This window comes from Aspergillus affinis (genome assembly GCF_023601865.1).
Source record: "Aspergillus affinis strain CMG 70 chromosome Unknown NODE_1_length_919884_cov_86_970707, whole genome shotgun sequence".
Taxonomy (NCBI): Eukaryota; Fungi; Ascomycota; class Eurotiomycetes; order Eurotiales; family Aspergillaceae; genus Aspergillus; species Aspergillus affinis.
In genome coordinates this window covers 758,550-777,867 of record NW_026515782.1, presented here as the reverse complement: position 1 = coordinate 777,867, position 19,318 = coordinate 758,550, and the positions used below count along the sequence as shown (strand labels likewise).

Genomic DNA, 19,318 nt, shown 5'->3' with positions numbered 1-19,318 from the left:
AATCGGGGTTCAAAATTCAAACAGACTAGGGGGTGGATACTGGTGCTTGGCAGGGTCCCCAGTCTTCAGCAGTCAGTGATCACCACCTGTCCAGATTGACATACGGCAGTTGCGTAGAAGGGACAGATCTCGCAATTGTAGATGGAAGTTGGAGGATTGACTCATGTGGAGGAATCTAGAAGTACCGTGGCGCCTCATGAAACGAAACCGCCCTGGCCTTTGACTCAAGAATGAGGCCGAACAGGAGATTCCACGTATCCTGAAGGGCGAATCCATTCCCGATCGGGCAATTGTCAGGGCTCCGTGCCTGGGGTGAGTCAGCCCTGACATAAGCCGCCCTTTCTAGCAAGTTCGATGGACCGCCTCCGCCTGCTCCAATCGGACGAATGCCGGCGCATTCCTCCGGCAGAAACCCCCAAGCAGAAGGCGGTTTCCGGGGATCCCTGGCTGAGTCATGCGGTCCCTGGGGCATTCCGCCAATCAGCGCGTGAGAAGTAAACCTTCACGGGCGAAAAGGCCAGCATGGCCGCTGCACCGGTTCGCCGCCGGAAGATCCCATACAAGAACAAAGCTGGACGGATATTTCTTTCCCTCTTTCTCCCCGTCTTCTTCCTCCTCACACCCCCATTCTTTCTGTCCTCACCTCCCTCCCCTTCTACTACTCGACTGTGGTTGGGCTTTTCTTCACTTCTTTATACATTCTCTTGTGTCTAATCCAAGAGGTGTTTTCTATTCCACATTCAAGACGAGTTTTGAGAACGCGTCTGCTTCTACATAGAGAAGATCTTTTTCACATTAATACGTGTTCCATCGTGAAAGGGGAACTACGTCCTTAACACAGTTCATAATGGCGCGCTCATCTAGCCCCAATGGCGCGGCCAAGCCGTTTGCTGCTTGGTCGACCATCTTCTACCTCCTTCTCGTCTTCATCGCCCCCCTGGCTTTCTTCGGTACCGCACACGCTCAGGATGACTCGGTCGACAGCTACGGAACTGGTATGCATTCTTGCGAAATATGATGAAATGGATAGGGAGCCGTGTGCTAATTGTTTTGCAGTCGTTGGTATTGATCTGGGAACCACCTACTCTTGCGTTGGTGTCATGCAAAACGGAAAGGTCGAGATTCTGGTCAACGACCAGGGAAACCGTATCACTCCTTCCTACGTCGCTTTCACCGATGAGGAGCGCCTTGTCGGAGACGCCGCGAAGAACCAATACGCCGCCAACCCCACGCGCACCATCTTCGACATCAAGTGAGTTTTTCTGCCTGATACGGCCAGGAGATGAGGAGAAAGCTAACCAAATCTCTCTTTAGGCGTTTGATCGGTCGCAAGTTCGAGGACAAGGACGTCCAGAAGGACATGAAGACTTTCCCCTACAACATCGTCAAGAAGGATGGCAAGCCCGTCGTTTCGGTCGATGTTAACCAGACCCCCAAGACCCTCACCCCCGAGGAGGTCTCCGCCATGGTTCTCGGAAAGATGAAGGAGATCGCCGAGGGTTACCTCGGAAAGAAGGTCACTCACGCCGTCGTCACCGTCCCCGCCTACTTCAACGACGCCCAGCGTCAGGCCACCAAGGACGCTGGTACCATCGCCGGCCTGAACGTTCTCCGTGTCGTCAACGAGCCCACCGCCGCCGCTATCGCCTACGGACTGGACAAGACCGGCGATGAGCGCCAGGTTATCGTCTACGATCTCGGTGGTGGTACTTTCGATGTCTCCCTTCTGTCGATCGACAACGGTGTTTTCGAGGTCTTGGCTACCGCTGGTGACACCCACCTGGGTGGTGAGGACTTTGACCACCGTGTCATGGACTACTTCGTCAAGCAGTACAACAAGAAGAACAACGTCAACGTCCGCGAGGATCTGAAGGCCATGGGTAAGCTGAAGCGCGAGGTTGAGAAGGCCAAGCGTACTCTGTCTTCCCAGATGTCTACCCGTATCGAAATCGAGGCCTTCCACAACGGCGAGGACTTCTCCGAGACCTTGACCCGTGCCAAGTTCGAGGAGCTGAACATTGAGCTGTTCAAGAAGACCCTCAAGCCCGTTGAGCAGGTGCTCAAGGACGCTAAGGTCAAGAAGGCTGATGTCAACGACATTGTCCTTGTCGGTGGTTCCACCCGTATCCCCAAGGTCCAGGCTCTTCTCGAGGAGTTCTTCGGTGGCAAGAAGGCCAGCAAGGGTATCAACCCTGACGAGGCTGTCGCTTTCGGTGCTGCCGTCCAGGGTGGTGTCCTCTCCGGCGAGGAAGGTACCGGCGACGTTGTTCTGATGGATGTCAACCCCCTCACTCTCGGTATCGAGACCACCGGTGGTGTCATGACCAAGCTCATCCCCCGTAACACCGTCATCCCTACCCGCAAGTCCCAGGTCTTCTCTACCGCCGCGGACAACCAGCCCACCGTCCTCATCCAAGTTTGTAAGTTGCTTCTGCTCTCCAGCTCGCATTTGAGATCAAGTACTAACAATCGTTTCCAGTCGAGGGTGAGCGTTCCCTGACCAAGGACAACAACCAGCTCGGCAAGTTCGAGCTCAACGGTATCCCTCCCGCCCCCCGTGGCGTTCCTCAGATTGAGGTCTCGTTCGATCTGGATGCCAACGGTATCCTGAAGGTCGGCGCCAGCGACAAGGGTACCGGTAAGGTTGAGTCCATCACCATTACCAACGACAAGGGTCGCCTGACCCAGGAGGAAATCGACCGCATGGTGGCCGAGGCCGAGCAGTTCGCCGAGGAGGACAAGGCCATCAAGTCGAAGATCGAGGCCCGCAACGGACTGGAGAACTATGCCTTCAGCCTGAAGAACCAGGTCAGCGACGAGAACGGACTGGGCGGCCAGATCGACGAGGATGACAAGCAGACCATCTTGGATGCCGTAAAGGAAGTGACCGACTGGCTCGACGACAACGCTGCCACTGCTACCACTGAGGACTTCGAGGAGCAGAAGGAGCAGCTGTCCAACGTGGCCTACCCCATCACCAGCAAGCTCTACGGCTCTGCTCCGGCGGATGAGGATGACGACGAGCCCATGGGTCATGATGAATTGTAAAATTAGCTAAGAGGGCAATTTTTTTTAACTTGTTTTTTTCTGGAGTTGTTTTTCTTATCTACCTGAAACATTATTCTTTATTGTTCGGTTTGGTCCGATTTTCGTGATTGACAAAGAATCGTTTATAAGACGATCCCTGGCACTGGGTATATCGGTGTCAGGAACTTAGCTTGATACCTCATACAATTGACTGATTTGATTGATTTGATCCCTACATTGTGTAGGCCGTAATTCGATGCCATCGCCCAATCCTGCAGTCTCGATAAAGTACTGATTTGGTATACACAATACAATGTCAACCCAACCAAGTAATCCAACCTAAACACCCCCCTGCGCAATAAACTCCTGCACCACCTCCACCACAACCTGATGATCATCCTCCTGCTTCAACCCACTCACGACAACAACCCCAACAATCCCATCCACCCCCTTAACCTTGACAGGAAACCCACCCCCATGAATCGCAAAGTCATCCGCAGCCCCTCCCCCACCCGTACTCGTCAACGCATGCTTCCTCACAAACGCACCCTCCACCTCCCCCCCACCCAGCCCGGTACTCGTCAACATCTTCACGCGCATCAACCAGCTCGACACGCCCCAGCGCAGCACGGTATTGCGCTTCCGACGCACCCAGACCTCGTTATCGGGGATCGTGCCCGGCTCGGTAGCGCATTGGAAGACGACGTGGGGTTCAGAGCCGCCCGTTAGGGCGATCGAGATTAGGGCAGGTTTCCGCGAGGAGGGGGGCAGGGAGAGGATGCGGCTGCGGAGGGCGAGGCCGAGGGACCAGGCGGTTGTGGAGGTGAAGGTTGGGAAGAGGACGGAGGCGGAGGATTCTTGGGCGGCGAGGTCGCGGGGCTAGAGGGGTTAAAACAAGTTAGTATAGGTTCTTGAGTGAGGTGGAGGGAGAGTGTTGCTGGGTGGGGGATTTACATCTGTGCTGGCGGCGGCGAGGGGTTTGTCTTCCATTTTGTGAGGAGTATGTATGTACTTTGGATGGAGTGTAGATACTGGAAGGGAAGAAGGAGGAAGTAGTGCTTGTAGGTATTTGAAGAAGTGAGGGGAGTTGAAGGCTTTAAGTATGAGGAGGAACCTTGCGAATGTGGAGAAAATAGCATGACGTCGACTCCACCGCGTCCGGTGGTTCCTTCGACTGGGCGGATCGGATGGAGTGGATCGCTGCGAGAGAAGGAAGGTCCAAGACTGAGGGAGACTTCGGCTATTGATGAACACCCGGAGAGTCTGTGTGCCTGAGAAGGCAGGCAGGCAGGTCATGTTACTTGGTGGAATCCGTTTGCTTCCCCTCGTTTCCTTCTCCCTTTCAATTGTTTGTCTTACCTTTTCTGTTGTCTTTCCCTCTTGCTGTCCTTCTTTCTCTCCACTCTAGATCCTGCTAGACGATCTACATCAATCCACATCCATGCGCCCCAAACTCACCAAACGTGCCTGCGATGAGTGTATATCTCGCAAAGTAAAATGCAGCGGTTCCTGGCCCTGCCAGACCTGCCAGAACGCCGCGACCCGAGTGTCCTGCACATACCTGAGACCCGCGCGGCGACGGGGCCCCAAAGTGCGACGGCGTGCCGGTGGGGGCCAGTCGGACCCGGATACTCTCGTATCGGTCTCGGTGCCCTCCAGCATTACGATTGGCAACGGTGCCGAGCTTCCTGCGGAGCCTCTTCAGACTGAGGATGACCCGGAAACCGAATATGAGCACAGCCCGGAAAATGGCTCTGGGTTGACGAGCGATGAGTCCGAGAGAATTCCCCAATCGACGCTGATCTTCGTGGTGCGTCGGTTTCAGCAGGCCTCGTATAGCGTGTGGCCTGTCGTCAATGCGGAGGCGCTTCTGCGGAGAATCGAATCCAGAGAGTATGATGTGAGCACGTACTGTCTGGCTACGGCGTTGTGTGCGGCGACGATGGCTCAGCTGCAGCTTGGGCCCATTGGGGATGGGGATGGTGTCGTGGATTGTGCGGCCATAGCGACGGAGTGTATGAGGCTTCGTGAAGAGACGGGGTACAGAGATCATCCGGACTTGAGGAGTGTGTTTGTTTCGTTCTTCCTGCATGTGTATCATGCGAAGGCCAACCGGCGTAACTCGGCAATGATGTTCATACAAGAGGCGATTTCTGGCGCGAGGCTGTTGAGACTAGATTCCGATGATGCAGTGGGGCGGCGATGGAGTTTACAGGACGATGTTATAAAGAATGATGAGGTTTTATTTATTCTATTGTGGGTTTCTGAAAGGCAAGTTTGTTGAGTGACTGGTCGCTCTAGTTATTACGGTTGAATTTGCGTTGTTCAGAGCAGAATGCTTATGCTTGTGCAGAGGCTATGCTATACACCTTGGTCTTGCGCCTTCCTACACCAAACCCATTCTGGTGCCGGATATGCAACATGCAACTGGCAACGTCCATATTCAAGGATTGGTCGAATTAGCCAGACTTTTCGCCACTTTTGATGGATTGTCGGTGCAGCGACGAGGCACCGGAAAGATTGACCAAACTGCAATCTCAGCCGATAGTCTGGCCGAGACCGAAGCTGCGTTGTCTACGCTCTCGCTCAGCTGTCGCTACGAAGCGTCCTCGCGAGTCGCTGACCACTGCATCACGAAGGAATGGATGCGGACTATTGTCTGGCAGGAGGCACTGTCGAGGCAATTGCTTTCCACCGTATCATATGCCGAGCTGATGACTTTCAAATTCCCAGCGCTTGTCAGCCGCGATCTTTTGTATTCGCTGCGAGAGTTTACGGAAGCTGATTTGCTTCCTTTGGGTCGTGATCAGGTAAGTTACTAACTGCAACGAAATTCTATGTGGTTGACAGGATGTAGTTGTTGAAATGCTTCGAGGTGGCAAACTCGCTGGCAGATACCGTTCTATTAACGTCTCCTTCACTACACCTGCTGTCCTTTCAGTTGAGACCCGAGGATTATCTACATGCCCTATATCAGAAACTTCTTCCATTTTTAGACCAAGACCCCATGCTGAAATCAATTCTTCGTGCAAAGACTGCCGAAGCGTTGGTCCTGGCTCCTGCACGACTACCAGAGTTTAGTTGGCAGGAGGATATGTTACGAGATGAAAACATTCTTGATGATTGTTTGAACCCAAATTTGGCTCAGCACTAAACTTCTTTCATCGCTGACTTTAGTCAAAGCCTGGCATGCTCTCGTGGCATACTGGGATAAGTCATTTCTGAAACCTGAAGAACAACTCTTCCCGCTATGTCGCCCCTTTCCATCTCCTCATATACCTGAGGGAGCTCTCTAAAAGGACGGACCTTAATGACCGGCTTGACTACCCCATGGCGAACCAGATCCACAGCTTCCATGCATTCTTTCAACGATCCTATGAGGCTGCCCGTGATCTTTAGGCCCTTAATAACAATGGTGGCGATGGGGGTTTCCAGGGCTGGGCGTCCTGGCGGTATACCGACGCAGCTCAGAGTACCTCCGACACGCAGCATGTCACATGCATGCGCAAATGCTTTCGCGCTGCCTGCTGTGACCACTACTGCATGTGCACCGAGGCCGGTGATCTCGTGGACTCGCTGGGCGGGATCGGTGGATGTGAAGTCAATGAATTCCTTGGCCCCGAGGCCCAGCACAAAGTCTCTTTTGTCGCCAGCATCTACTCCAATGACCAGAGCTCCTTGTGCCTTTGCGTATTGAACTGTTGGGTTTAGCTTTTGCCTTCATACCCGGTCATGGTTCTCACCTGCCAGATGTCCGAGGCCGCCGCCAGCGCCTACCACTACTAGCCAGTTACCTGCGCGGATGTTGGCATTCAAAACAGCCTGCATACGGTTAGATTGAGTTTCCGTGGCAAAGAGATCTCATACCTTGTATGCAGTGACGCCAGCGCACAGGACAGGACCCATGACCTTTGGGTCGATATCATCTGGCAGGAGTGTCAAGTAGTCCGCGTCAAGCGCAATATACTCTTGAAAACTGCCATCCTCGTGGATCAGATGATTGGTGCCTTTCACACAATGCTGCTCCGTACCGGCTAAGCAGAACTCGCATCTCCGACAGATACGACTGGAGAAGCGAATGCCGACGAAACTTCCGATTTTCAAATCCGATCCGCATCCAAGACCCAGCGCAACAATTTGCCCTACACCCTCATGTCCACCGATGTGCGGGAGCTTTTTGGTATGGGGCTTGCCATCTGCGCTTGCGGCGGTACCGCTCTTCGTATGGAGATCTAGGCATCCGGGTATTAAAACCTGACGACAGGTAGATGCGAGCCAGGCTTTCTCACCACTGTGACAGACCCCCGTATATAGAACCTTTGCGAGCACTTCGTTCTGTCCGGGCGTGGGAACGGGGTAATCCTCGCGGAACTCGATATCACCAACGAGCTCGTTGACCAGAGCCACTGTCTGGGTTTGAGGGATTGATTCGGAGGGCTTGAAATTTGGGACCATGATGAGCGTTTTTTTTTTGGATTTGAGTTATCTGGAGTTGTTTCTTGCGCAAGTTGTCGAGGTCTGCTGCGGCATAAATAGACGTGCTGTAGGCCCCTGTCCGGGGATGTTTGTAACCGCATAGCCACGATGCTGTGCATCTCTGCATGGAATGATGTCTTTCAGTGCTCTGATAATTCTCCAATTGGTCGCCAGGTGTTGATTATGGTGATGTGCAATTCTCCGAGATGCAGAGAGAAACAGACGGGGTACGACGGGGGTCAGCTGATGTGACACCTTTTGTCGAGGCCTTCATCCGTCTTCCTTCTTTTTTCTTCCCCTTGATTCTGCCATCGCCAACAAGAGCAACACTAACGAGATGAATGCCAAGTGACCATCTCGTCATCGCATCTGCTTGTCTCCCCGCATTTCCCCGCTTCCATCGTGCCATCCCACGCCGTCTTTTTCTCCAGGTTATTTCTCCGAGCCAATTCTCCGGATTCTGTGGTCGATCACCGCTGCATTGGATATAAGTCGTGCTCTGTCTGTCTACAACTGACTTCACACCTCTATATAGAAAGTGGTAAAACTGAAATAAACAATACAATCGTCAATGTCAATGAGTCCAATCTTGGCTGCCACGCGGACTCCCGCCAACCCCTGCCGACTGCCCAGACTCCAAGTCCACCCCGCAAGACAATTAGCTCGGCATGATGAGCCCATTCCTTCTGCTCGGTTGGCATAATGCGTTTAAGAATTGCCTCTTGCCGACAGCGCGGGCACACGATTGATGGAAATTCAGCCGCTAGTGACTGCCCAGCGACGGGAAGTCCATAATTGGGACAACTCCGGCGGGATAGCTCCGGCTGTCTATACCAGCTCATCCCGAGGAGCCATGTTTGGGATCTTTTCCTGGACTATAAAAGGCAAGAAAAATGAAATTGTTTCAAGAGCTACCAGGCAATTGATCAAAATGCGTTTCCTTAACCTCCTCGCCCTGGCGCCCCTGGCGCTGGCCGCATCCATCCCTAAGGCCCGGATCCCGACCTACTCCCAAAACGTCATCTTCAGCCCGCCCTCGAACTACACGATTCCGAGGACGCTGTATGCGCGCAACGAACAATTGCCTAACGGCGACCTGCTCGCCACCTGGGAGAACTACTCGCCCGAGCCGCCGGCCGTGTACTTCCCCATCTACCGGTCCAAGGACCACGGACAGACGTGGAACGAGATCTCGCAGGTCCACGACACGGCTAATGGATTAGGACTGCGCTACCAGCCCTTCCTGTACTATCTACCGGAGCGCGTGGGGAAGTACAAGAAGGGCACGCTGCTGTTGGCGGGAAGTAGCATCCCGACGGATCTGTCGTCGACGCAGATCGACCTGTACGCGTCTCGGGACTCGGGCAAGACCTGGGAGTTCCTGAGCCATATTGCGGCGGGTGGAGAAGCGGTGCCGAATAATGGGTTGACGCCGGTGTGGGAGCCGTTCCTTTTGGCGCAGTATGTCTCTTCCTCTTGTTTCTGTTTTGTGGATCTTCTAAGACGGGGCTAATACCGTGCAGCAAGGGCAAATTGATCGCCTACTATGCCGACCAAAGGGCCAACGAGACTCACGGTCAGAAGATGTCCCACCAGACGACGACGGACCTCAAGAACTGGAGTGCCCCTAAGGATGATGTGTAAGTTTTCACTCTTCAAGTCCACACTCACTTACTAACAGTGCAATACAGCTCCTACCCGACCTACACCGACCGACCTGGCATGCCTACCGTCACCAAGGTACATCAACAACCACTACTCCATTTCCAAGCTCCCAAGCTAACCCCCACAGCTCCCTAACGGCAAATACATGTTCGTCTACGAATATGGCTCCTTCTTCAACACCTCCTCCTACTCGTTCCCCGTCTACTACCGCATCTCTGCCGACCCCGAGGACTTCGACTCGGCGCCGCACCAACGCCTCGTCGTCTCGAGTGGCACAGTACCGACCTCCTCGCCGTACGTCGTCTGGACCCCCTACGGCGGCAAGCACGGCACGATCATCGTCAGCGCGGGCACCCAGGACTCGATCTTCATCAACCAAGCTCTGGGGGAGGGCGAGTGGACGGAGATTGCGACTCCGGAGGGACATAGCTACACGAGGTCGTTGAGAGTGTTGCGGGAGGACCCGTCTAAGTTGCTTCTTCACGGGGGAGGTGTGTTGCTGGGCAAGACGAACAAGGTGACGGTTAGCTTGATGGATTTGAAGAAGGCTTTCTGATGATAGGTATTCGAGGGTATTTCGGGTGTGATTATGGTATGGTAGGGTATATAGAGGATAAATCAAGATCTTTGTCCCGGACAAGAAAAATGAATCCAAACCCCTCCCGTAACTAGTTAAACAATCAAACAGCCCTACCCAACACACGGACAACAAAATGAAATACCTAAAAGAAACTAAATCAAACAGACACATCCTCCCTCAGATAAACCCTCGGCACCCGATCCTCCCCATCCTCGCCTCCATCCCCAAACTTCCCTCGCACCCCATTCCTCCCACTCCTAGCATGACACCCACAATCGCAGTCACAATGTCCTCGACCCTCCCCTCTCTCCCTTCTCCTCCTGCCCCCATCCCCATCCCTCTCCCCACCCCTATCACCAATATTCCCATTATCCCCTCCTCCTCCTCCTCCTCCTCCTCCTCCTCCACCTGGCCCCCGCATACCCCCATCCCTATCATCCGCCCACGGCCCCGACCTCTCCCCCGTATTATAATCAGCAAGGAAGATCTCGCCTGACTCAGCGCGTTTCTGGATCCAGTAGGTACGCATGCGATCGAGAGCGGTTTTGAAATCGTCCAGGATGACGATGTCGCAGAGACATTTGAATATGAAGGAGAGCTGTTATTTTTCGGACCCGGTTCCCTGGGGACCCGACACCCGGGACTTGTTGGGACCCGGGGGTCGGGGGGAAGGGTTTATTTGGTATTAGTTATAGGTAAGTTGTGTCAGGGGGGAGAAGGATGGATAGATAGATAAATGGGTCGAGAAGAAGTAAGGTAATTGATCCGGGAGAGTAAGGCAGGTGCCAAAGGAATAGAACCAACCTTCCAAAACGGTTCAATCCCCGTCGGAAGCCCCGACCCTTCAAACGCATTCAACACAGCACACGTATCCACAACGATAAACGCGATGCTGAGACACATACTCGCCAACATGATGCCGAAGCGAGGACTCACGGACACGAGCTCCAGAATGCCGAAGTTGTATTCGCGCTTGATGGTGTAGAAGAGGGAGATGGTGGTGAAGATCCACCAGGGGTCTCTTTTGTGGTGGGAGAGGTTGTCCTTGTTGATCAGCTTCTATTCATTTTTTTTTTTTTTTTTTTTTTTTTCATATTTTCATGTTTGAATGGGAATATCGATATCTGGAACAGATATCCCATTTTCTTCCCAGTTCATCTCAATCACATCACCCATCTGTGAACTCGATACAAAGGAAAAAGAAGAAAAGAAAAGGAACTCTACCGAAACAGCGGCTCCCAAGGCCTCGTCTTCAAAAACACCTCATTAAAATTATTAAAAAACGCGAAATTCGCATAAATCTCCAGGACCCAGTACGGCTGGACCAAAATGACAGTAACGATGTAAAAGCGGGACACGCGCGTCGACAAGAACGGCTTGTTCTTCATCCACGCGATGACGTTGTGCAGACTCCAGGAGATGTTCAGCCCGATGGCGCTGACGGAGAGGTACCAGCCGTATGTGGGGGGGTTGGCGAAGATGAAGGTGCCATGAGGCATGGCGAGGATTAACTATCATTTTTTTTGGTTTAATTATTGGGTGTTTATGTGGGTGGTGGATGGATAGATGTATGTAGAAGTAAAGGTAAGAAGGGGGAATTGAGCTAGGAAAAAAAGAGAGAGCAAACTTCGGCAAAAATCAACTTATGCAGCAAAATGCGTGGCTTCATGTTGGAAAACGTCACAGCCGCCATGACCACCAGCGATCCCACCATCAAACCCTGACCCCAGGCTTCGAGCACCAGTCCGTCCGGGTCACTGGGTCGGGCGTTGGGATTTTCGGCCATTCCGAGTTGAATATTAGGTATAGATTTATGAATATGAATGGACTTAGTTTATTGCGGTCTTATCGCATGTTTATGGACATGATTGGAGATGTGTGAAGGAAGGAAGATCAGCACCAGTCCTTCATCCAACACAGGCAAGACAGACAGACAAGGCTGGTAGGCAGGCGCCAAAAGCCACGGCAATGATCTAATTAAACCCCCGAGCGATATAGACCGCCGACCAACGACAAAGACGCAGGCAAGAGGCCAAGGAGAAAGAAGAAAAAAATCAACAAGGCTAGTAAGAAGACACGTTGGCAATCACACGAGTTTTCGGAGGGTTTAAACGGCTGATCGCAAAAAGTCCGGAGAAAGGAAATGCGGAGAGAAGAAGCGGGATGAGGGCCAATGAAGGCCGCCAGAGGGACTGGGAATGTTAGGGCTAGCGCGGGCGTGTGCAACGTGAAGCACAAAGACTTCTTTATGGTGCCTGGATGACCTGGACATACTCCCCGCTCCTACTTCGCGCCTTGCTCTTCCTGGACCTGGAGCTTGTCGGGTTGCGGCTCGCCGCCGAAGACTTCCTGCATCTCCTCGAGAGAATGTTGCGAGGTCTGATCTGTGTTAGCGAGGCTGTTCATGTCCCTAGAAAAAGCACTTGACATACCTCCTTCAAAAAGAACCACGAATACACGATCACCGCATAGTTGAAGATGGCAAACATCAAAAACATCCGCCACCCTATATTGTCAATAGCATGAGGCGTCACCTGAGACATCATAAAATTGAACAGCCACTGGGAGGCCGCTCCCACCGCCACGCCGATTTCTCGCGTGCGACTCGAGAAGATCTCGCCTACGTACAGCCAGGGCAGCGGCCCCCAGGACATGTTAAAACTGAACGCCTCCGCGTAGGTCATGATGATCATGGCAATGCCCGCCTTGGTGGCCCCGGACTGCTCGCCGCTAGCGCTGGTCGGATGCGTGGCCAGAACGCAGGCGATGATGAGCATGAACGACCCCATGGCGAAGGCGCCTGCCATGAACGGCACACGTCGGCCGATGCGATCCATCACAAAGAGCTGGAAGATGCTGACTCCGAATACTTTCACCACCCCAAAGAACCCCGTCACCAGCTTGGCGGAGCTGCCGGCGCCGACGGCCGAGAAGATCTGGTTGGCGTAGTAGGCCAGCGAGGTATTGCCGGTCAGCTGCGCGCAGAGCTGAATGGTGACGGCGATGAACAATCGGTACCGGTTCACCGGGAGGAAGAGCTCGCGGAGGGTCAGATTCTCTCGTACGCGCGCTTCTTCCTCGATGCCGGCGAGAATCTCGTCAAATTCCTGTCGTAGCTCCTCCGTTTCCTCGCCACCTCGGACCCATTTCAACGACTCCCACGCCTTGTTGGTTTTCCCTTTGGCTGCCAGCCATCGGGCACTTTCTTTGACCGTGCACATCCCTGCCAGCAGCAGAGTCGAGGGCAACAGCTGCAGCCCCAACGCAATCTGCCACTGCTTCGTCGCCGACGGCTGATTCTTCGACACGGCAAACGTAACCCAATAAGCTATCATGACGCCCAGCGCAAAGAACAGCTGAAAGCAAGCGCCTAATCGGCCACGGATTTCCTTCGGAGACATCTCCGCCGCGAACATGGGGATCAGCACGGTCGCCGCCCCGATCCCCACGCCAGCGATGACCCGTCCCGCGTAGAAGGTGCCCAGGGTATGCGCATTGATGACTTGCAAGATGGTCCCGACGCTGAAAATCATGGAGCTGAGAATGAGACCCGACCGACGACCCAGTCTCGATGCGATGGGCATCGTGAAGAAGCAGCCGAAAAATGCGCCCGCCTGCAGGATCGACACGGCGTTGGAATTGACCGAGGTCTGCTGCTTGGAGCCGTATCCGAAATCATTCTGGAATGATTCCAGAGTCAGAACACCGCCTATATCGATGTCAGTGTCAGTAAAACAAGGTCATGGGGTGGAGAATGACGGTCATACTGATAACACCCGTATCAAACGCAAAAGCGAACGATCCCATACAACTGGCGGATACCAGGTAAATGGCCCGGAAGAGGCCCAATTTTCGACCCATCTCCTATACACACACCTAAATCCTAAATAGCCTAAGTATGAAACAAGAAATGAAGTCAATACCGGTGAAGCCCGGTAGACCAAGGCTGTATTTAACCCAACGCAGCCCAAAAAAGCAACGAAAACCGCCCCCTATCGTTGCGTGATACAGAACCAGTCGAGACGCCGTCCACGCGTTAGACCTCCATCCAAACACCTATGAGAAGGAATACGTATGGAGCGCTAGGAGGTGAAAAGAAGCTTGCGAGCTTGCGGGGACATCAAACCACGCAGTCTCTCTCTCTCTGTGTCTCTTCTCCACCCCGAGATTAAATCCAACAGCCGACCTAAGTAACCTTCTTTCGGACAAGCAATCAGCGACCGCAGACAGGGATTATGCGGCACGGTCGGTCATCGGGCAGAGAGACCAGTCAGTCGTGGCGCAGCCAAGAGAGCCTAAGCACGACGATCAGACCGGGGAAATCAGCAGGCGTCGTTGGTCGTCGATGTGCAACTCATGGTCGGGATGGCGTGATGGCGTCGGAGGATGGACACGGCTTAAGGGCCTTTCGGGAGTGGCGACCGACTTCGGATGAGCTGTTGGGAATTGAGGGGATCTGGACACCGTAGATCTAATCATTCTGTCAATTTCTACTCTCTTTGGGGTTTTCGGATGGGATGAGTCCAAGTCGAGAATCGCATTCGGCGATGCGGCCGGAGAGATCGACGGCACGACACCCGCATGCGGAAAGTCGGGGTCCCCGCGAATTCCATTAGTCTGAACTATATGATTCATAAATCTTGAGGAAGGCAGCTCAGGGGAATCATAGTTTTGGAAGACAAGCAGGAACCAGAATGATAAAATTCTAAGGAGGAGGAGGAAATAGAGAGGAAAGAAGATGAAGACAGGAAAGAGAAATGGGGAAGGTGCCTGGGTCTCCAGGTGGCAACGGGAGGTGAGTGCCTCAGTCAGAGCGACAGAATATGAAATCACTGCAGGCTCGTCTTGATCTCCTAGATTCTAACTTTAATGGGCATATACCATATCGGTTTCGGCTCTTTTTCTGGTCTTCCTAGGTCTAAGCCCCCTCGACTTGTGAGTGCATCGCACCGATACGACATACCCAATACGGGTGGCGAGCTCGTCGACAAGAAAACCAGGAGGAGAAAGAGGAGGAGGAAGCCAGGTTGGGGAATTCGTAGTTTTGGTATTCAAGATTTAGTCAACCCTTTGATCCCCTGTCTATTATAGCAAATAGTAAGGGTCATTTATCGGTACGCATCAAACTCTCACGGCCAAAACAAAGAAATAAGATCAAAACCTAAAGCCAGACTGACTGTCTCGGTTTTAGTAGCGGTAGCCATAGAGTCCCATATACTTCCGATAATTCGACTCGACAAACCATACAGCACGTCCATTAGATCTGCGGGGACGATACGGAGGAAGATGGACGAAGTCTCCCTTGCCTAGCCGCTCAGGCCGATCTAAGTCCGTTCCTTTGTTTATTCTTATCGGAGATGTTGATGATCGACACAGGTAACGAAAGAAGATAATGGTAGCAGCTGGAGGCAGCCACTGCATACTACCGCCAAGGGATCTGGTGTATAATCATGACGGAAAGGATAGCGAGTTTCTCGCACAAATATAGAAATGTCCGGTTCAATGACCACCCCTTTCGAGCAGTCTGGGGCCAGTCACCAGCCGAAATTGAGGTTCTGGCTGGGCCTCAGTGCCTACGGAGGGCGGTGTTGAATCCTGATCTCGTTGAGTCAGAAGGATTGAAGCCTATATCAGGGGCAGAGTCTGCGGACGAGGCACGCTGAGGGGCCGGACGAGGCCTTGAAGGTATACTAGCTATTCAAAGTCTGTTCCGTTGTTTATTCTTGTCGTTTGTGGAATTCACAGGTAACGACAGAAGGTAATAGCTCGGTAAATGCTGGGATGATAGCTGTATGGAGTAATGAAATCAAGGGCGACACGCTGAAGCTCAAATCGGGCGACAGCGTGCTATCCGACTATATCCTCACGGCACTAGATGGGGCGACCACTTTGCCATGTTCGATGACGCCACGAAGCGCGAAGTGGTCCTGCCGGTGCTAACCGCGAAAGGGTTCTGGATCCAGCATGGGTGAAGTTCGACGCAGAGGCCGAAGACAAAGTCAGCGGTGGTGCGAAATCCCAAGAATCTCCTGCAGCCGCAGAGGAAGAGATTGTACGTACCGTCGCGTGGTGCCCTAAGCTTTTGTTGACTCCAGATCGGGAACCTGATTCCTCATGTCTTCCATGATATCAGACATCTTGCAGACCCTCGGTTGCTCATTGGCCACTTTGCTCAATCTCTTAGCTGGGTAGGTACGTACTAGGCAGGTACCAGGTAGTCAGGAGTATAGCGAGCGGCCCTGGGAGGATAAAATAACGGTTCTTCAACGGGATAGTTCTTTTCTATCACTATTCCATACCGCTGTCAACCCAACATTTACCGAATCATTATCTTCTTTCGCTACCTGTGTCGATCATCACTATTTTCGACCTTTCCTTTTCGGCAAATAGCCGCTCTAAGAACCTTTGAACCTTTCTATCATCAGAACGACACCCATTTTCAATTCCACAAAAGACAAGGATGAACAACGGAACGGACTTGAATCGGCCTGAGCGGCTAGGCAAGGGAGACTTTGTCCATCTTCCTCCGAGGGTACGCGCGCTGATATGGGAGGAATTGATGCCCCGAGACGAGATAATTATCTCAAGGCCAGCTTACCGAAACGGAGACCTGGGAATACTCCGAGCCAGCAGGTTTCTCCACGACGAGATAACAGCGCTGTTATACGAAAATTCGATGTTAACCATCGACTTTCGCCCGGATGGGCGCGAGTGGGTCACGGTCATCTACCGGTGTTATGAACCAGATTGGCCAAGCAACAGGACGATGGTGAGATCTGCAGTCTGGAAAATCACCGACCCGTTCGAATTAAATTCTGCAGGCCTTGTCAACCTTCCATTTTGGCGACTCCGCATGCTGGAGGTGATCGTCAAGGAGCCGGATCGCAGTCTCCGAAACAAATGTTTATGCTTTTGGTTAAGGCCACGCTTATCTTTCGAATGCTCAAACCAGCATTCGAGACTCCAGGGTTATTCATTCGACATTGTTCGTACAATGGCAGTGCGGCGTCGATAACACCATCCTCCCGACCAGGCTACAATATGCTGCGTCGTCCTTTTGAAGCATTGCACCAGATTAAGAGCCTCTACATGAGGTTCTATCAGGTTGACTTGCAGCAGCTTATGATGGATTTGCCCTTTGTGACTCAGGGTCCAGGGCTCGAAAACAACCTACGAGTCACCCAGTCCATAAACGGCTGGCTCCACTCGCATCGATTCTTCTGGAATTACCCCCGCGATAATGACCGTTGTGGACTTCGTGCCGAGTGGATCAAGTCGGCCCTCACGCAAAACGACAGTTCTTTTTTCGAATTCCACAGATACTATTGGGAGATTCACATGCTCTATCCCGACATGGTTAAGGATTATGATCCCGTCTTCCAGCTGCTCCTAAAGGACATGCACATAGCGCTGGTGAGTCTGTATGGATTCGTGATCGAGAGAGAGAGTCGACCTGAGGGACCGCAGCTGAGGCCGTGGCATAATGTGTTTCGACGTATCGTCCCCGCAGATCTGATGGACGTGCCGTATGATTTAGTCGTTGAGTCGAATTATCGGGAGTATATGGGACTCTATGGATACCGTTATGAAACTGGGACAGGCGGTATACCTGAGCCCTTGACGTGAAATTTTTTTGAGAGACAGCTTGCAGATCCATCACTATCCCATACAGCTACCAATCACACCACTATTCACGAGTTATTATCTTCTTTCGTTACAGCGGAAATTGCTCTTGATTTTGGTAGGGTTCTAAACTAAATATGTAAGGTAAAAATTCATATAAGGATTGAAAACTGGTCTCAGGCATCGACAATGCGCGATTGCATTAGCAACCGGCCGCTAATTCAAGCATCTGAAAGCGTCAATTCCGATTCGGGATATTACTGGTAACAACTTAGCCGATCAGACAGGAGACATCATCCCATATAAATCCTATCTAAGTCCCGGAGATCGTTTTCGAGGCTTTAGAGGATGACGATAAGACGGTTCCGATGATAAAGCGAAGGTTTAATATACTATGTTGAACACTGGGTTAATTCACCACCCAGATTATGACCAGGAAACCAAGCAGAGAAGAGAATTTCAACAACTCGGGTATAGCAACCAAGGGCGCGCCCTACTTGGACGATATGATAGAAAGAGCAAGTAAGGTTCCAGAAGGAGCTAGCATCTACGACATTCCAATTTGTGAGAGAAATTAAGAGGACCATACAATTTGACGATGCAGCAAAACACCAGAAGAGGGCCAGCAGCAACGCAAAGGTAGCAACAAAGAGCGACCTTGGTGAAATTGGAGACATATGACTTTTTTTGATCTTATCCTTTTCTCCCTGCAAATCACGAGTTGTATGCCCAAGACTGGAGTAACAAGTGCAACTAGCCCAAGAAACTGGGCGGCAGCGGTGATGTTGTTCATCAGTGGCTGCTGTGCTTCTGATTTTCTCATTTTTAACCCGGTATTTTAGCTCTTAAGGGGCTATGTGACGACAACCTTCCCAGAAGCAGCAGAAATAGGACGGGGAGGCAAGCAGGAAACAGAATGGTCAAATTCTGTCTCAATACATTGATGGTTGAGATGAGATACGAGGCAAAAAGTGAGGATGACGAGGGGTTGAGATAAAGGGAGAGGAAATAGAGAGGAAGGAAGATGAAGACAGGTAAGAGAAGAGGAAGATGTCTGCGTTCCCAGGCGCAACGGGAGTGAATGCCTCAGCCAGAATGCTAGAATAGGAAATCAGTTTTGGCTCTTTTCTCGTCTGCCTAGGTATAAGCCCCCTCGACAAGTGCATAACACTGATACAGCAAACCTAAGTCTAGCCGATAGCATGGCTTTGGAGGGAATAGATGATCTAGATCCCGGATATCATCAGAATTGCGCTAAGATAAACCACATACGACTCCACCGTTCGCCATTTCGACCCACGTGGACGTAGTCACTAAGCACCGACTGGACAAAACCGGGGACATGATCGAGCACTAGTGCGCTTATGCGAACACCTCCTCGGCAAAACTTGCTACCACTGGTCGTCTCTAAAGGAATATCAAACAACGCGAGAGGCGTGTGCAAGCCACCATTTGCGCCAAGGACGCTCGGTGCGAAAACCTCGACGAATGTTGGCCGTCTCTCTAGGCGTAATTGCTAGTAATGTACACTTAGGAATATCGAATGATGAAGATCTGATTCTTTCAATCTAGCTGCAAACGGTGGTTTAAATACATGAAGAATAATAAGCAATCTAGCCTAAAAAGGCAGTTAGAAGAGACATAACTTTTGAACCATGGAAATAACAGAAAAATCTGCATAATCCTCGGGGATCGGTAGTTACCAATACCGATGTCTGGAATAGGAAGGTCTCCTATGTAACTAGCGGTCACATACAGTTGACAACGAATAAGCCAAGAGTGGGATAGAATCTCTACTTTTCAGCTAGCCTCACGAGCCGGCGGGGTATCCCAGCCCTTGAGGTACGTAAACTTCAGTAAGGGATATCTGGACCACCTGCCACGTCAAGCAAGCCGCATTATCCCGTATCGGCTAGCATTGACCATTAAACAATTTTGCCAATCAGT

General features: G+C 52.0%; 8 protein-coding genes across 8 annotated transcripts; 4 read left to right on the top strand and 4 right to left on the bottom strand.

Annotated features, from left to right (window-relative positions):
• Positions 1–847: 847 nt before the first annotated feature.
• bipA (Hsp70 family ATPase KAR2) lies at positions 848–3,048 on the top strand (the record flags this gene model as incomplete). Its single annotated transcript, XM_053097169.1, has 4 exons — positions 848–995; positions 1,057–1,252; positions 1,315–2,420; positions 2,480–3,048. The coding sequence occupies 4 exons, from the start codon at positions 848–850 to the stop codon at positions 3,046–3,048; spliced, it is 2,019 nt and encodes a 672-aa protein (XP_052961315.1).
• A 318-nt stretch (positions 3,049–3,366) lies between these two features.
• KD926_004171 (DUF967 domain protein) lies at positions 3,367–4,017 on the bottom strand (the record flags this gene model as incomplete). The annotated part of the gene is made up of 2 exons (XM_053097158.1): positions 3,367–3,906; positions 3,982–4,017. 2 exons carry the CDS (start codon positions 4,015–4,017, stop codon positions 3,367–3,369), a joined length of 576 nt encoding a protein of 191 aa, XP_052961314.1.
• A 451-nt stretch (positions 4,018–4,468) lies between these two features.
• KD926_004170 (putative C6 transcription factor) lies at positions 4,469–6,181 on the top strand (the record flags this gene model as incomplete). The annotated part of the gene is made up of 3 exons (XM_053097147.1): positions 4,469–5,283; positions 5,381–5,837; positions 5,885–6,181. 3 exons carry the CDS (start codon positions 4,469–4,471, stop codon positions 6,179–6,181), a joined length of 1,569 nt encoding a protein of 522 aa, XP_052961313.1.
• Positions 6,182–6,204: 23 nt separating this feature from the next.
• Positions 6,205–7,482, bottom strand: KD926_004169 (zinc-dependent alcohol dehydrogenase; the record flags this gene model as incomplete). The annotated part of the gene is made up of 3 exons (XM_053097136.1): positions 6,205–6,725; positions 6,771–6,849; positions 6,895–7,482. The coding sequence occupies 3 exons, from the start codon at positions 7,480–7,482 to the stop codon at positions 6,205–6,207; spliced, it is 1,188 nt and encodes a 395-aa protein (XP_052961312.1).
• A 952-nt stretch (positions 7,483–8,434) lies between these two features.
• KD926_004168 (sialidase family protein) lies at positions 8,435–9,724 on the top strand (the record flags this gene model as incomplete). The annotated part of the gene is made up of 4 exons (XM_053097125.1): positions 8,435–8,964; positions 9,027–9,143; positions 9,195–9,243; positions 9,296–9,724. The coding sequence occupies 4 exons, from the start codon at positions 8,435–8,437 to the stop codon at positions 9,722–9,724; spliced, it is 1,125 nt and encodes a 374-aa protein (XP_052961311.1).
• A 181-nt stretch (positions 9,725–9,905) lies between these two features.
• KD926_004167 (uncharacterized protein) lies at positions 9,906–11,534 on the bottom strand (the record flags this gene model as incomplete). Its single annotated transcript, XM_053097113.1, has 4 exons — positions 9,906–10,346; positions 10,553–10,769; positions 10,973–11,259; positions 11,376–11,534. 4 exons carry the CDS (start codon positions 11,532–11,534, stop codon positions 9,906–9,908), a joined length of 1,104 nt encoding a protein of 367 aa, XP_052961310.1.
• Positions 11,535–12,031: 497 nt separating this feature from the next.
• On the bottom strand, positions 12,032–13,555 carry KD926_004166 (putative MFS sugar transporter; the record flags this gene model as incomplete). Its single annotated transcript, XM_053097102.1, has 3 exons — positions 12,032–12,127; positions 12,181–13,457; positions 13,516–13,555. The coding sequence occupies 3 exons, from the start codon at positions 13,553–13,555 to the stop codon at positions 12,032–12,034; spliced, it is 1,413 nt and encodes a 470-aa protein (XP_052961309.1).
• A 2,894-nt stretch (positions 13,556–16,449) lies between these two features.
• On the top strand, positions 16,450–17,374 carry KD926_004165 (uncharacterized protein; the record flags this gene model as incomplete). The annotated part of the gene is made up of 2 exons (XM_053097091.1): positions 16,450–16,517; positions 16,570–17,374. The coding sequence occupies 2 exons, from the start codon at positions 16,450–16,452 to the stop codon at positions 17,372–17,374; spliced, it is 873 nt and encodes a 290-aa protein (XP_052961308.1).
• Between the last annotated feature and the right edge of the window lie 1,944 nt (positions 17,375–19,318).